This window comes from Oreochromis niloticus, linkage group LG16, assembly GCF_001858045.2.
Source record: "Oreochromis niloticus isolate F11D_XX linkage group LG16, O_niloticus_UMD_NMBU, whole genome shotgun sequence".
Taxonomy (NCBI): Eukaryota; Metazoa; Chordata; class Actinopteri; order Cichliformes; family Cichlidae; genus Oreochromis; species Oreochromis niloticus.
The window spans coordinates 31,038,779-31,056,293 of record NC_031987.2 but is presented as its reverse complement, the minus strand read 5'-3'; the positions used below and the strand labels follow the sequence as shown (position 1 = coordinate 31,056,293).

At 39.1% G+C, this 17,515-nt stretch overlaps 1 protein-coding gene across 1 annotated transcript in view; it reads left to right on the top strand.

Moving 5' to 3' along the window:
- The window catches only part of LOC100711847 (amine oxidase [flavin-containing]), a 39,299-nt gene that overhangs the window by 5,952 nt on the left and 15,832 nt on the right, over positions 1 to 17,515 (top strand). Inside the window, exons 2-3 of the mRNA XM_019352949.2 lie at positions 11,011 to 11,105; positions 11,377 to 11,514. Of these exons, the coding sequence (XP_019208494.1) occupies positions 11,011 to 11,105; positions 11,377 to 11,514 (233 nt within the window). The remainder of the gene's footprint in view (positions 1 to 11,010; positions 11,106 to 11,376; positions 11,515 to 17,515) is intronic.

Here is a 17,515-nt window from a genome sequence, read left to right as displayed (position 1 = left end):
AATTAAATTAAAACAGTTGGGTTAGAGACAATTATGAAGTAGAAGAAAAGCAAAAAAAACCCCTAAATGAAGTATCTCAAAACTGTGATAGACTTTCACTTTTCACATTTTTACTGACCCTGATATCCTAAGTATTCAGTTAAATTAAATTAAATGTTATTTATATAGCGCCAATCACAACATCAGTCACCTCAAGGCGCTTAGTATTAAAGACCCTACAATAATTCAGAGAAACCCCATCAATCAAATGACCCCCTATGACCAAACACTAAATTGACAGTGGGAAGGAAAAACTCCCTTTCAACAGCAAGAAACCTCCAGCAGAACCAGGCTCAGGGAGGAGCACCCATCTGCTGCGACCAGTTGGGGGTGATGGGGAGGGAGACTGGACAAAAGACATGCTGGGGAATTGAGCTAGAGATTAATAATAATTAATTAATAATGGGAAGCCCCCAGCAGCCTTAGTCCATTGCAGCATAACTAAGGGTGGATTCAAGGGTCACCAGATCCAGCCCTAACTATAGGCTGTGTCAAAAAGGAAGGTCTTAAATCTTAAAAGTAGAGGTAGTGTCTGTCTCCCAAATCCAAACTGGAAGCTGGTTTCAAAGAAGAGGGGCCTGAAAGCTGAAGGCTCTGCCTCCCATTCTACTTTTAGATATCCTAGTAACCACAAATAACCCAGCAGTCTGAGAGCGAAGTGCTCTAATGGGGTGATATGGTACTATAAGGTCTTTAAGATCAGATGGAGCCTGGTTATTTAAGACTTTGTATGTGAGGAGTAGGAGTTTAAATTCAATTCTGGATTTAACAGGGAGCCAATGAAGGGAAGCCAATATAGGAGAAATCTGCTCTCTCTTTCTAGTCTCTGTCAGTACTCTTGCTGCAGCATTTTGGATTACCTGAAGGCTTTTCAGGGAATTTTAGGACAACCTGATAATCATGAATTACAATAATCCAGTGTAGAATTATGCAAGAACGAGTTTTTCAGCATCACTCTGAGACAGGATGTTTCTTATTTTGGAAGAAAGCAGTCCTACACATTTGTTTAATATGCACTTTGAAGGACATATCCTACTGGAGGCCAAGGTAATGCCATCCACAGTAAGTATCTGGTTAGATACCATATTTCTAAGATTTTAAAGGCTGAGTTCAATAATCTCAGTTTTAATTGAATTTAGAAGCAGGAAATTAGAGGTCATCCAGATCTTTATATCTTTAAGACATTCCTGCAGTTTAACTAATTGGTGCGTATCATTTGGCTTCATGGAAAAATAAAGCTGGATATCATCTGCATAGCAGTGAAAATCATGCTGTGCCTTCTAATGATACCCTGGACCCTGTTTTATTCCAACTGTTGCTAAGTGCTTGCTCATAGGGTGCTGTCTGATTGCTGGGGTTTTCCGTCTAATATTGTAGGGTCTTTACTTTACGATTTAAAGCCCCTTGAGGCAACTGCCGTTGTCAGTCGGTGCTCTAGAAATAAAACTAAATTGAATTTAAATGGTGCGTTCAATCTCATAAATACATTTCTAGGAATCAGTGCACCTGCTATGTTCTAAATATATCTGTCAACGTATGTGAACGCTCCATATGTGAATAAATCCTCACCTTCTCTGGCAATTTAGCATCATTATGGCTTCAATCCTAGATAACCACTTTCTCTGTCCAGCTGTGCAAACAACAGAGCCTGTCGTGTGTGCGGTCTGATTCAATCATTCGATGGACGGCATGTAATAAGTACATTTCTGCATGCCTGCGCCTCTGTGTTTGCCTTGTGTGTGGCAGCTAAAGTCATGAGAAATGTCAGCTGTGTTAATGTTACAAATGCTGATGTTGGCTGTGTGAAAAGTGCATTCAGCTGATTGATGTTTGCACACCTGGAAAGCCCTCTTCTCTATCTGTGATATATTTTAATTGAAGGATTTAGGGTAGGCTTATGAGGTCCTTTGTTTTTTTTGTTCACTGCTTGACTGACAAAATTATCTGTCTGCCTGATGGTGTATTTAACGATTGCATGAAAGGAAATTTACAACTTTAAAATGATTTGCTATCCTTTTGATGGCACTGCCCTTTTAAGGAAGGTGCTATAGATAGAATCACATGGGAAACTGATACAAGTCCCATGTCTGTATTGTTCATGCACAGCTACAACACTGCCTTCCAGCCAGCTCTAATTCAGCGTAGAATGAAGACAGCAGCTGTAAAGCTCAGTTGTTTACATATTATATCTTTGGTGTTTAGTCCATATAAAGCAGAAGAATTAAAACGATCATTGCTGATTTGTGGTGGGTTGTGTTCCAGACTGTTTCTTGGCAGGGAGCAGTCATTTCCTGGAATTGGTCAAGTAGAGGGCCGAATACTGATCCTGGAGTGGAACTAAACATGGAGAAGGCCATTTTAATTATTGCACACCAAACTTTCAAAGCATATTAAACCTGCTTTGACCTTTGTAATAATGAAACATCAAATTAAGACCACCTGCTTTACAAACCAGGTAATGGATACTAGATCTGTAGGGTTCTCTTGGTATCTGACACTTGCAGTGGATCCTTTAGGGCCTGTGGGTGGGGCCTCCGTGAATTTGATCGGTGATATGAATTGTGTTTAATTAGCTCAAGATAAGGGTGGACTGCACACTTTAGACTCTTTGCACTCAGGAAGCTGTTTCTGAGGCGTTTCCAAAAAAGATTTGAAGTTGTTCACTTAATGTATAATAAAAATATATAGAATTTGGGAGTTTTGAGTGCAAAAGCAACTTTTTTACAACAGTTCTCATTTTTTGAGATACACTAGTACACACATTTTTTTTGTGGTTGCAAATGTAAATTTCCAATAATGTTAGTAACAGTCAGTTAAATGGTAAATGGACTGATATGTATAAAGCCCCTTTCCACTCAATCTGAGCACTCAAAGCTCTAATTTTCATTATAAAAATCATCAAGGTAACCTTAGGTCCAGTTATCCTCATCACCTGTTTCCTGGCAACACACAGAAAAGAGAATATTCTCTAATATTACTCGTGTGTAAATTTCAAGCTATCCTGTAATTGCTTGTCAGTATTGCTCCTCAGTTTGTTGCTCGTAAAAACCAAATTAGTGTCTGCATGTGGAGAACATGAGATTGGGAAAATGTAATTGCAGCACATCTTGTAATTGTCTCCCCCTGCGGATCAATATGTAGCCTCATTGGGCTCTGATTCAAGTGTCTCACTTGTCACTCAGACACTATTGGATTTTTTGTTTGTGTTCCTGTGAAAATAACATTGTCTGGGCGCAGACACACTGAGACACACGGAGAAAATCAAATGTCACACACTGTCGGTGTGATTCGTCTCTCTGAAGAACATGTTCTTCAATATTCTTAGAAAGCAGGTTCTAATTTTCAAATAAGGGCATAAATATTTTTTTTAAAAGAAAAATATTTTACTCTCACATTTATCCCTTTAAAAATAACTACATCCCTCATGTGTAAAAGATGACATAATTTTGTTAACACCAGGAGTGAGAAGATAAATACTTTTATCTGTTTATGGTATTGTAAGATACAAACTAACTGCTAGTCATCGTAGTTTAGCAATTAGATTGGACAATTAGATAGGCCATTAATAAAAGCTGGATGTAGCCACCATAATGTCACCAACATGTTTATGAACTTCTGATTTATGATTGCAGTTTGGCCTTTTTTTCTCATTGCTATATTGTTTTTTCCAGCCTGTATGATCATATTTTGCTAACTGTAATTATTGCTAGCATATGAAAAAGTAATAATAGAAATTCATTCGTCACAAAAACTCAAAAACTGGAGCACTGACTCTTTAAACAGTTGGTAGAACAGTTGGTACAGTTAACAGCACCATAAGTTTGGATTGTTTCTACTTGTATCTCGTTTTGAATCACCCTGAATGTGCATATTGATTTGTCATACTGTTTTAATTACTTATTTGATTTTCACCCGTGCATTCTTTGCTAGTCGTTCTCAGGCTCTTCTTTTTTCTGACGGTGTGCTGCATTTTTTGTTCATCCTCTGCAAGTGCATCAAAATAACTTTTGTTTTTCTCTATCTGGCATTTTTGCTAAAAATATCAGAGCAGGTCATATTATCTGCCAAATAATTGCATTACAAATGCTCCAAAAAGCACCAACAACACAAACATGGTTGACTGGTCCAGTTACGTGAATACAGTGAACTGTGGTCAAACCTAGCAGGCAAACAGCGGCCTATTTGTCCGTACTCGTTTTTGGAGTGGGCATTTGAGCGACTGCAAATGAGACGTGCCGTTGCAGCTAGAATGAAACAGCTAGTCTGTCTCTTGATTTTTATGGCTAAAAGCTAACCTGCTTACAAAATTGCTATGATTAGGGATGTTACAATACCAGAAATTTAACAGACGATACTAATGCACATAGAATCACATACTTACTTCTCTATACCCAATTTAATACCATGGTTTAAAAAATAGAAACAAGCAACAAAAACAGAGTGATTATCCCATCTCTGACACTGTGATGGCAGACCAGTTATTTAAAATTTTACCATTATATTTTGTTGACAGGACACAGACTAAAATGTTAGGATGGTTGCAGAGTAGCCTTGTAACGTTACTACGAAGTATGACGATTATTACATAATGTTAGCCTCTGCTTTTGTATAACGGTAGCCATTGTGGAACATAGTTGATTTTGCAGCTCTCCCAAAGAAAAACAAAGTGTGATAAATTGCACAGTATTTCCATACCTGACTCTTACACCTTTTTTTAATCAACGAGTCAGGGTGGCGCTATCACAATAGCTGCACTTTTTTTCAATTTCCACGTGTAGGTTTTGCTGTGCCATTTATAATTTTTCCTGTCCTTCTGGGAGTCCTTCTTGTTCTCCAGCATATAAGAGTAGACACAAACTGCAGTTGTCTTGGCCAATTCCAATTTCTGACTTATTTATTTATGTATGTCTGAATGAATTTTTGCAGATTATAATTTTCTTTCTAAGAACTATAACTGAGAGCATATACATACAAGTAAAAATAAACTGTTCTTCAGTGCTAATTAGTATTATCATGATAAAAAAGTTACTAAACTTTACAATTTCTCACAAACTACAGCATGTTATAGGCTACACAGATAATTAACTGAAATGAGATTTTACCTTACTAAAAAAGCAGAGCTTGTGGTTACCTCTGAGCTCTGAATAGCTTATCTTCAGCCACTTTGCCTTTGTTAGCTTCTTTAAAATGTCCACATTCAGCTGGGTCAAGGTGATTTAATGGGGTTCCCAGTCAAAATATCTTTGTGGAATGCCCCACCAAACTTGGATTTCACACTTGGAAAGTCAGAGCAGATTAACATACCCCAAGTTAGCGATCCAAGGTGGTGGCACTGGATGTAAAAAGTAGTAAAACTGTAAACTTTTAACCTGTACTGCAACTGTTATGGTTTTTTTTGACTTACTAAATAAGCCATCTCAGAGCACTGAGCACTTTCTATCAGTCTGTCCATAAATGTGTTTTTTTAAGCTGCTTTGCTAAGAACCAAAACAAATCCTGTTTTCCCTAGCTTCTTCTGGATCGCACTAACTTAGGAGTGACATCACTTCAGAGTTCTGACATGTGAGTTCCGAGATATCTGGAACACAACATAAGTGTCTGAATAGGTTTGTTGTTCTGAACGTTTTCAAGGTGGCCCCCTTATGTTTTACTTTGGCAAACTTTGTGTCTTCACTCACTTTAAAGACCATCCACATTAATGATGCATCTCTAACATGAACACGAGGTATAGTTCTAAAAAAACAAAACAAAACTAGCTGCTGTCACATTTTTAGAATTTTGGTATCCTAAGTATCAGTTCTAGTGACATCTCTAGTGTGAATCTTCTTATCTATCTGTCAGCTAGACAAGAAGACAGGAGATAGACTGTGAAGACAAAAAAAACAGTGCCATTTAGGAATTGCTAGTTGATTCTGAGCTGAATGTCTGTCAGCTCTCATCTGGTGTAGTTGAGGGCTGTTAATGTGATTGGGACTATTAAAACTAGGAAACACTGGGGGGAAAACATGGCAAGAGCAATTAGAAGTGAAAAGACAAATGGCAGGTGGTAAGCCAGAGGTGGAATGAGGGAAAGTCAGATGATAGAAAACAGCGAGCAGCAGAAAAGAGATAAAGGCAGGAACAGGAAATGGCCAAAGGAGTGCAGTTTTGAAACATTCACTAGTCACAATCGCACGCTAGATGGACAAAAAAATATCCATTACTGCCATCCATTACTGATAAAAAGGATGTTATGTGTTGAAGATTACAGGTTTAGTGTAGGTAGAGCAGCTATTATGGCACAGGAATCATATTAGTTCTCAGCCAGATTATTTAATTCTTGGAATGAATTAAATAATCAGACACAAGAAGCTGAAGCTGTCTGGTTTACGTGGCCACGCCTATTCCTGGTCATAACCCATATCCTGATTTTGTCATGTTGGGAAAATGATGTTAAGTTAAACAGCTCATGTCCACACTTAATAAACAGGGCATGGCTGTGGCAAATCATAGGCAACCAGGCAGACCTTGTCTTTCATAGGGTAGACCTGGGTTGCAAATGGGCTTGCAGGTGAGCAGTAGCTGGCCCCCATATAAGATAGCAGATTGGATATGTAGAAGGGTGTCACCTGACAATGAAATGAGCTGCTCTGCAGGGATTGTGGCTGAGCTTAGTTGTGGCAGCTTTCTGCAGTACCTGGATATTTGTTTTGAATGAGTGTGAATTGTACTGGGAACGTTTAGTTTCAGAAACCGTGGGAGACAGGCTGATATCTTTATACACACACACACACACACACACACACACACACACACGGTTTGCTCCTGCCAAGTGGCCACATCTTAACAATTACTGTTGTCAGGGAAACTGTGTCTGCCACTGTCTCTTTTTCCAGCACAGAGGGCAGAGGGATGAAAAGAAACGTGTATGCATGTATGTTTAGCTGTGCAAAAAGCTTTGGAAACTTACTCCACTCTATCAAATAAGGTCCAACCCATAAACATGTGGTCTCAAAACTTACATTAGACTCTGTGTCCAATAAAAATATAATGTGAACAGTTGGTTCCCCCCCCCCCTTTCAAATGTCTCAGAGACACCAAGCAATTAGGTCAACCAGAACCCTAAGGTGCTGTGGTGGAGAGGAGAAAGGCAGTGGTGGGAGAAAAACATACAGGAATTTTCTGGGAGACAAAAACAGGAGTACAGAGATGGGGAAAAGGAATCCAACTGCACTGGAGCGCACAGCAGAGGAACCAATTCACACTGCATTATAGCTCCAAATTGCGCTGCCTTATGTTTGTCCATATGCTCTGTATATATGTATGTATGTTATACGTAGCAGCCTCAGGTACATGCTGCTGTTTCACAGTAAGGAGCTCACACCAGAGAAGGAATAGTTGTGCTTCTCTTTTTGCTTTCTTGCACTCCTTAACTTTATATCGGTCACTGTCACTGAGATTTCTATTTACAGTAAATTATACTTGGTAGGTACGGCAAACTTTCACTACTTTTATGGTATAGATTCATTTTTTCGTGCTTTTCCAGTCTGAGCATTCAAAGCGCTTTACACAACTTGCCTCATTCACACAAGCACTTTTTTCTATGTAAGCGCTTTCTATCTAACGCTCACAGTCAGAGCAACTTGGTGAAGGATATTTGGTATGCAGACTGGAGCAGACTTGGGATCGAATTGGAAATTAAGACCCCCCCGCCCTTCCACCTTCTAATTGGAAGGTCACCTACCTTCCAATTAGTAGGTGACCTGCTCTACCTCCTGAGCTACAGTCACCCCAAAGCTGAAGTGCTCTTGCACCCTCTTTCCACTGTCCTCAAAATCTTTCACCCTTCCAATCACAAAGGATGTTCCAGTTCCTAAAAACACCTCAAAGTGTCTGGAAGAGCTAAGAGCGAGGGAAGCCTCCCTCAAAAGGACAGGATCTCTTAAGACTAATACTATAGAAGCAAGGATTTCTCATTTTCTCTCCTGTGTTCTTCAGTCTTGTTCATGGATGTCTCCTGCACATTTTCACTAAGACAGAAAGAAGAGATGTGACGGCAGGAAGCGAGGAGACAAGTTAACATAATTAAATGCACCCAGGTGTCCCAGCGAGCGATCCATAATATAATACTTATACTTATACTACTCCTACTCTCTTGTCTGGTCCCTCGTTAAATACATCTGCACAAAGGATGAGAAGCACCGCTGAACTGACACCAGCTGTTCCTCAGATGTCAGGAAGATTGCACTTCAAGGCAGCTACATCTGTTTGATAAATATCAAGCTTTTATTGCTCATTACCAGCTATATGTGGCCATAAGTGAAGGTGGTAATGTCCATTGACCCGTAAATCCACAGTTTCAGCCTTCACTTTCAGCTTTACACCGGAACAGCTGCACCATTCATCCTCTGCATCTAGAAATTCAGAACCAGAGACCAAGTTTTATTCAGTAACATTGTTAGCTTATCTCCATAAAAATGTACCATTGTACATTGATATAAGGTCAAAATTCGTCTTTCTTTAAAATGTAGAAAGCAGTTCAGATTTTAGCTTAATTTTTTGTGAGCTGCTAATATTTTTATTGTATTATTATTTGCCTCCACCAACATAATTTCCAGACCTGACTTTTGACCTTTTGAATGTAAAACATCACTTTTTTCTATCCCATTACACATTTGTATGGAATGCATTTATAATCAGCTCATAAATTCTTGAGTGATGGCCAGAAAACTTCAGTGACGTTGACCTTTTACCTTTGCACTCCAAATTACTGCAGTAAGTACTGCAAAAAGACAGAAATTCAGAAACATTTTCTATCTGTATAAACAGACAGAAAGAGCAAATGCATGAAGCAGTAGTGAAGGAAAAAAGAAAGTAATTGTATGATTGGTTTTGATTTCTGACTGAGATTCTTGGATGGTTTCTATTTTCTTTTCTTTCTTTTTTTTGCCTCCCTTGCTTTTTGGTCCATGAAGTAGCTCGGCCTGAGTGTGTTCATTTTCTTTATTTTTGTTGGGGGAATGGAAGTAAACATAAGGGGAAAGCTCAGCCGGCATCCTTTTGAAGTGATGATCACTTTTTGATCTATTAGTTGCATTTGTACCAATTTTTTTAATTGAAGAAAAGGGGGGATAAAAAGTGAAGCTTTGACTTGGATAAATAAGCTTTCTGATCAAAGGACCAGTCCAACAGGAAGCTACTTTTGCAGCGATTGCTGTAGGCATAAACAAGAGATGCAGACAGATGCTCTTTGTTTTTCAAGACAGAGAGTGACCTTTTGAGCCGAGTGTAGGTTAATAGCATCAATTTAATGGAGATTTGTGAGCCTCCTGGTCAGGTCTAATGCTTTCTGCAAAGCCTGACAGGCTGGGCGTGTTTGTACATGAAGAGAAGGCTGACGCAGGGTAATGCAAAATAAACTCTGTTTAAACTAATGTAAACCTTTCCAGAGGCAATAGGGCTTAGTCGGATTTGGCAGGAAAGAATATGGGGTTGAAGATGGTGAGGCCAGAAGGGAATTTAGGGCGAAGGCCAGGAAAACATTTGCACAGATGTGGGTACCTGCTGACAGTAGAGACATTTTGCTCTGTGCTGTTTTCTAATACAAGTTATCCCCTTCTTCTGTGCTCCTCATTTATCAGTGTCTGCTGATGCATATGCAATGAAATTATAACATGCAGTATGCGGGCTTTTGTGTGATTTTTGGCATGCGCATTTTTGTTTCATTAAAGAATCCCTGTTATTCTCTTTAACATTTTTTTCTGTTAGTCTCCACTAGCTTTGCACAGTTCAACAAAGTTCTCAGTTCATCCTCCATAATGAAACACGCTATTGCCTTTAAGGTTTACTTCGTTCTGATTGGCTGACCCTCACAATCAAAAGCTAGTCATCCTCCATTTGTTCACTGCCACTTCCTTTAGTCTCTTCCAGTTAAAAGGGAGTTCTTCCTCCACACTATCACCAACTACTTGCTCATAGGCGATTCTTCACCGTTTTATTCACAGTGCCATGGTGGATTGACATCTGAAAGTACTTTTCCACATTAATAGTTCCAACACGACTGCCATTAATGCATCCCCAAACCTTGACAGAGCCTCCACCACCTCGCTCCAGACTCTGATGTACACATTGACAATGATTTGAAGCAAAATTTTCAAATTTGGATTGACTCTCAGTCTAGCTGTTTAATTTACCTGTATGTACCTTTTCTCCCAGTTTCCCCTTCTAAAGAACAGCTTCTTAACAATATTCTGTGTGTTTAGCAGCACTGTAGATCAGCACTTCAGAGCCATATGCTCCCCTCTAATTCTCTGCATGTGTGTGTGTGTTCATGCCTAGATTCATTTATGTTGTGTCTTATTGAATTAAAGTATAACTAGGAGTGCCAGAGGTCAGTGTATGAAAAGCTGTTTTTCTTCAGTATACTCTGTGGTTGGTGAGCCAGTGAGTTTTTTTTGTTAGCTCTTCCTCCCCACATGATCAGCTGGTTGGCTGGTTTGTGATTCCCCGACACCCCACACTCATCCTTCCCCCTCCATTTTTTCCCAGAGCTCTCTCAGTTCATTTGAAAAGCAAATGTTATGTAATTGTATTTAATAGTTGCATGCCTACCAAAAAACTATTCAGTATAAATGGACAGCAGAAAACAATTGAATTGGGAATACCTGTTTAATGGTATAACAGTGTCTTAACTAGCTGAAGAGAAACCAGATTTACTTTAAAAACAAACAAAGAAGTTCAAATCTTCATCTTTCTTATCAGATTTTCCAAACGATGCTCTTGATCTGGTTTTAAACAATCTAATAGAGCGCAAAAACAATTTTTTTTCTTTTAACAAAGGGATTTTCGGAAGCCCTTTTTGTCATTAATTTTAAAAGACTTCTAAAATCCCTGTGTGCCTTTTGCTATTGCTATTTTTTACAAGTACAGAAAGGACATATATTGCTTGAATCCTTATGTTTAAATCCTGTTGGTGTCTCTGTCTTTCTGCAGGTTTGAGTGCTGCAAAGCTGTTGAAAGCCAGTGGGCTCGATCCTGTAGTGTTGGAAGCCAGGGACCGGGTTGGTGGTCGTACCTTCACTGTGCAAGTAAGGCAATACTACTGTAGGAGCTGCTCATATAAGAGACAATCAGTAACAGTAATATTTACAGCCATTACTTTACAGCCATTTCAATTTTACAACCAAGATGGTGTATCTACTGCTTTTAATGGGCATACAAAAAAAATTTGACATTTACATTCAAGTCATTTATGAGCGTAGAAGTACAAGTATAGATCATTTAGACTTTTCAGAAATATCTGTGACATTTCTTTCTTTCTTATTTGTCATGATCTAATTGCTAGTATGTGTCTTTTAGAATAAGGAGGCAAAGTGGGTTGATCTAGGTGGTGCATACATTGGACCGACACAGAACCGCATCCTCCGTCTGGCCAAAGAGTACGGCATAAAGACCTACAAAGTCAACGAGCAGGAGAACTTGGTGCATTATGTTAATGTGAGTGTCTTTTTTTTTTTTTGATTGCAGATAATTTTCTACTCCGAGCTTTCGTGGTTTATGTCATGTCTGTTTAGTCAATGACAGATCATGACATGTTCCAAATGTATTCTTCACTTTAAGTGATGGCGTAAATGGAGTAAATGATGACAGTTTTCAAAAGATGATGCAACATATCTTGAGTCTGACCCATTATCCAATAAAAAGGAAATCCAAGTCTCTGCTACTTTTCTGGCATCACTCTGTAGGCATGGCAACAAGGATCAACATTTTTCAATTGTCACTTGTTGCCGCTGGCACTTTTCCTGTCAGCTTGACTTGTTTATATTTACTGATCAAGGTTGCAGCTTTAATAGATTGAACTAGAAAATTTGCATTTCCTACGAAAATGCTGTGTGAATGCCTCGTAGTGGAGTCTGAAAACAGCAGAAGGAGAACAATCTGCTGACAAGAGCTGAAGAAGCTGAAGTTTGTTCTGAAAACAGCTGATGAATCTGAAATTTGTGCAGAAAAGAGGTGAAAAACTGAAAATCCTGCTGAGAAATTCTTCTGAAAGAGCAGAAAAGGCTGAAATTTTTCAGCTACTCATTGAGCCAAACTGGTTGTCACATAACTGAAAAAAGCTGAAAAAGCTGATAATTCTGATAAAAACAGAAGAAGAGGCTGAGATTTGTGCTGATAAGAGGTGAAAACGCTGAACTTTGTGCTGAAAAGAGGCAGAACAACCTGGTTCTGCTCAATTTCAGTCCACCAATCAGAGGTACTGCTTTTGTCTGCTTCATCAGGCTGTGTACTTGTATGTATTTCTGCCATGGAGCGTTAACAAGAATCTGAGGTCCATATTAGAAAAGCTGCCAAAACCATAAAACTTTGCACAATTGTAATAAATTAGCAATATAATTACTGGTCTGTGATACTGTATTAATTTGTAGTGAAAAAAAAAATGTTGAACAAGGTGGGATTGAACCCACGACCTTTGAGCTGCAGACCTGTGTCATTACCAATTGTGCCACCTGGAAAGGGGGCGGGTGCCTGATAAACAGAGAGATGAGCAGTCAGAATTAGATCGCGGTGAGAGGCGAAAAACGCCGTTTTTTGGAGTTACAAAACGTCGTGTAACTCAAAAACTAGGTGGGATAGAAGCACCCCTCAAACAAACGTAATTCATTGCTCAACGGTAAGATGACTGTAAAAGCTGCTTCGACCGTGAGTGTCAGCAGTGTCTGAAGATGAATTGGCACAAGCCTCATGTCTTAACTTTGCTTTGTTAAGGAGATATGACGATTTGAAAATGCCTCTCATTAGAGAATTCCAGCGCTGATTTTGAACAAAGTCCCCATTGACTTTCTATGGAGAGCTTTCAGACTTTGTGATGCTCTGAGGTGATTTGATAAAAATCTGTAACTTCCACAACAGTGATAGTGACATTTTCTGAAAGCCAGCAAAAATCCCCACGTTTTCATGTATAATTTGTGGAGGTTGAGTGGAAATTGAGTGAGTAGCAAGAAGTTGTTCGGACATGAAGAGAAAGTTCAGAAAAGCCCAGTGTCCACTGTGAGTTAATTGCATAGCAACCATAACAACACATGTATTTTCTGAAAAATCACAAAGCTGCAACTGAAAACTTAGAGGCATTAAATTAAAACGGTAGAAGATATGAAAAAGCTGAATCATACAGGAATAGCCCAATAATTTGAGAACGTTTTAAAGTTTGAATGGAGTTTCTACGTGAAAGTATGAGAATGTTAAGTTTCAAAAATGAGCAAGTTTTAGCAGAATTGCGGAAGTTTTCCATTCATTTCAATGGGACAAATTAAAGGAAAAAAGCTTAATATTTTAAAAAGTATAATAGCAAAAAATACCAAAAGTCATAGCGATCATTAGCAGAAATAGCAGAATAGTTTGAAATTTGAACGGTGAAAATCGGCTGAAAATTGTGGAAGTAGTTAAGTGCCAAAAAACGTATGGAAGCAACTAGTTAATGATCTCAAAACTGGGACCAGTCACCAAGAACACCAATGGTAACACACTGGTTGTAACACACTCTCCAGACCTCAGTCCTGTAGAAAATCTGCTGTGGGCGGCTTTAAAACCTAAAGCATTTAGAGATTTTCTGTAAAGAGGAGTGGGCCAAAATCCCTCCTGAGATATGTGCAAATCTAATGACCAACTACAAGAAATATCTTTTAGTTTTAGTTTTAGTTATAGTTTTTTTGGACAGTAGTTTCAGGGAAAAAATGAAATATCTGGAAATGCTGGAAATGCCATCACCGTCACCCTGGCGCTGAGCCATCTGGCTAACAGGAAGAGCTACATGAGGATGCCCTTCGTGGACTACAGCTCAACATTCAACTCTATAATCCCAGACATCCTTATCACCAAACCGGACCACCTTCAAATGCCCCCTTCCCTCCTGTTCCTAGGTTAAAGGTTGGTAAACACCCTGGTAAAAAAGGCCCAACAGCGGCTGCATTTCCTCCATGTCTGGAGGAAGAAAAACCTGGACTAGAAGCTACTGCTGGGCTTTTACCGCTCCTCAGTGGAGAGCATGCTCTCCTACTGTCTGGTTGTCTGGTACACAAGGCCCACAACTAAGAACAGAAAGACTGTGCAGAGGGTAATTAATACTGCCAAAATAAATGGCTGTCCTCTGCCACACCTGGAGGCTATCGCCAGATTCTCCTGTCTCAGTTAAACCAGGGCCATCACAGGTGACCCCGCCCACCTCCTGTTTGACTCGCCAGACTCACTTAACAGCTTCTTCCCCTGGGCCAATTGGACTGTTAACAAACACTACACCACCAAAACCCCACTCCTGCCCACCCAGCCACTAATCTGAGCTATGGTCTGAGTAACCCTCATCACTCAGGCCACTCACACACAGACTTTACAACTTTTAATCTAATGTATGTCTTTCGTCTCTTGTTTTGTATATGTTAGTCTTGATTTTGTATATTTCTCATGTTTTTTATTTATTCCTGCTGTCTTAAAATTTAAATTTTATTTCTGCACAATTTGCATGGGGCACCCACAATTTTGTTGTACATGTACAATGACAATACGGGACTTTTCTATTCTATTCTGGCTGCATTTTCAGCCCATAAGTTCAAAGTTGAATCACTATTGTCCATATATCTCCCCATATCTCCCCTATATATCTTTCCAGGTTACTTAAAGAAGACTAAGGTAATATTAAAAAGAAAACCAAATGTTCCTGTGGTTTCCTATATGTCTACAGAACAGCCACCACTCCTCCTTTCTCTAGCATTAGTGACTGGAGATGTTAATCTTTGCCAGAGGGATTTTAGTAATGCAGTTTCTCTTTTCTGAGTGGTTGGAAGGCAAACAAAGAGGAAAGGAAGAAAGAGACACTCAGGCTATATTTCTTTGTTCTTGTTATTCTGTGCTCAATATCTCATTAGTGAGGCCGCACCACTGTCCTTAACAGAGTTGTGTTCTTCTACCTGATTTAATTTTCCATTGCTACGATGTCCCCTGGTGAAACTACCCCTATTGTAAATCACTGGGCTGAGTAATGTGGCTGGGAGCTTTCTCTGTGTGTGTGGATGGAGAGTGCCTATCTTGGCTATCTTCAGTCACTGAATTATAACTTCAAAGCCAGTCCTATAGATTATTATTACTTTTGCCCTCTAGGTGTGTGCACAACAAAATGTACATATGAAACACTATAATATACCCCCCCCAACACACACTCACACACACAGTAAAACATATGGTATTAACAGATTACCAGATTAACACATACCGTGACCATGTATAGTACATAACACTCCACATAGATTTCTTTACCTTTCTGCACTCATTCCTGGCCGAAGAATTGTAAAAGAATTGTAAAATATTATTATTTCTATTATATTAGCAAAAAATATTTACTGATAGCTGACGGTGACGAGTGTTCAGTGGTTCTTTCTGTTTTTTTTAAAAGAACCATTACTTTAGCAAAGTAATAATAAACCACTATGAAAACACCTCATTACATGTATAACTGCATTAATGATTGAAATTGTGGATAAATCATCAAAAGTAAATAAATAAGTAAAGTAAAAGTAATTATTCTACAAAAAATGTTCCTTCTCAGTGTTTTGTGGACCAAAACTAATTGTGGAAATGTTTAAGACTAAGCTCATTTCAAACTCATTTAAAGCTTTTACTCTGTTTAATCTACAGTAATGCATGACATTCTACAAAACCACAGAAACATATTCTTTTTAAAAGATCAAATGTAGATTTGATCTTTTAAAAAGAATATTAAAATATATCAATAATAAAAGATCAGTTGAATTTAAGACTTAAATAGCGTGTGACACAGTACATATCCACAGCTGGGATTAAAAATAATGAAAAATAGAGAGGTGTGTTGGCAAAACACTTGTTAAACTTTCTAGTGATTTGTCAGACATGCTAATCTGAAAGTGCTGCTTGCTTCTGTTTCCTTAAAACAGAATTGATCAACTCTTTTTTTGCTAATGTAAATGAGTTATTGACAACTTTTGGTACTTACAACTTATTGACATTTTTTCACACTGTACACCTTCTTCTCTGTGCGACACCCTTTTGCAATGAAAAATCACAGAAGCTTGTCTTTTCGCTAATGCTAATTTGTTTTCACACAAAGCACAGCTTGAAACTGATCTCCGAGCAGTGAAACAGGAGCTAGCAGCAGTTTGCCTCGCATGCTGGTCTCCCACTAGTCTCCCACTAAATATCAGACATTTATCCACATTACACACAGGAAATGTACTACGTTTTCCAATGCAAGCAGTTTCCAAGGCAAACAGAACTTCCAGCGACAAGCTGGAATGACAGAACACTGTTTGAGAAAGGATTGCTTTCACCTTGGCACATTTTAATTGATGCCAGTTTTTAGATTTGACTTGGAAAGCACTGCTTGCCTTGCTTTTCCAATTCTAGCCTTAAAGTGAATTTTATGGTATGCCAGATATGCCATGCTTCCATCCTCTAACAGAGAGAGGTCACCAGAGAAATGCTCTCACCAGAACCTGCACTCGTTTCGTGTGTTGCTACACTATGCAGAGCTCACTGAAGGTGCAGATTTAAACACCACCAGTAAGTGTTCATTTGCAGGATTAGTGTATACTGGAGTGGCAGCTGATTATATTGCTCTAGTATTTATTTGTCAGAAAGTACTGGTTATTTTTAAAGGAGCCTCTGTAAACATTTGTTCTTGCAAAGTTGCACAGCTGCTGCTAAACAATACAGTCTGTGCAGAACAATACTCTAGATCTCATTTTGCTGCTGTACAAAAAAACCACCCTGTGTTTTCCTTGTTGAATTTGAAGCATCCAGGCACAGGAAAAGATGAGAGGTCTTCTGTGCTATGATCACTTAATGGGTAACATATTGATCAAGAACACTGTGTGCTCTCTGTGCTTTATTTAGAGACTGATCGACACGAAGCGTGGTTTCGTGATCTTCAGTCTGCTGGTCATCTCACCACCCTGTCCCTAGCACTGATGTATTATTGACTTAACCTACTTACAGCAGCGCTGTGAAATATCACCAGCATGAGACAGACAGCAGTTAGAAAACACATTTCTCTATTTCTGCTGTTGTGACATGTTATGTGAACCCTAAATTAATTCATACTGGTGTATGGGAGCTCCCATGTGACTATGTCTCCCTAGCTACTATCTCTGTAAGATCCACTCAAAGACTCAGACTCACACACGCCACTCGTAGCTTCCTGGCTGGTTTCCATGGCAGCATGCCTCATCAAAAGTAGCTCCCACCTATCACTGTCAGGCAGTGTGTGTGTGTGCTCTGTGTGTGCACATGTTTGGGCTTTTGTGCATGCATATTCTAGTGTTACTGCTCTCACAGCTTACACTGATATACACAAACTGATACATTGATATACACACTCACACACCAGCAGGTGTTACAGTGGTCCAAGATGGAAGTTAAGAGTCTTGCTCCTTCTCTAGGCCCATTTTTGCATCTACTCGTAGCTGTAACTAAT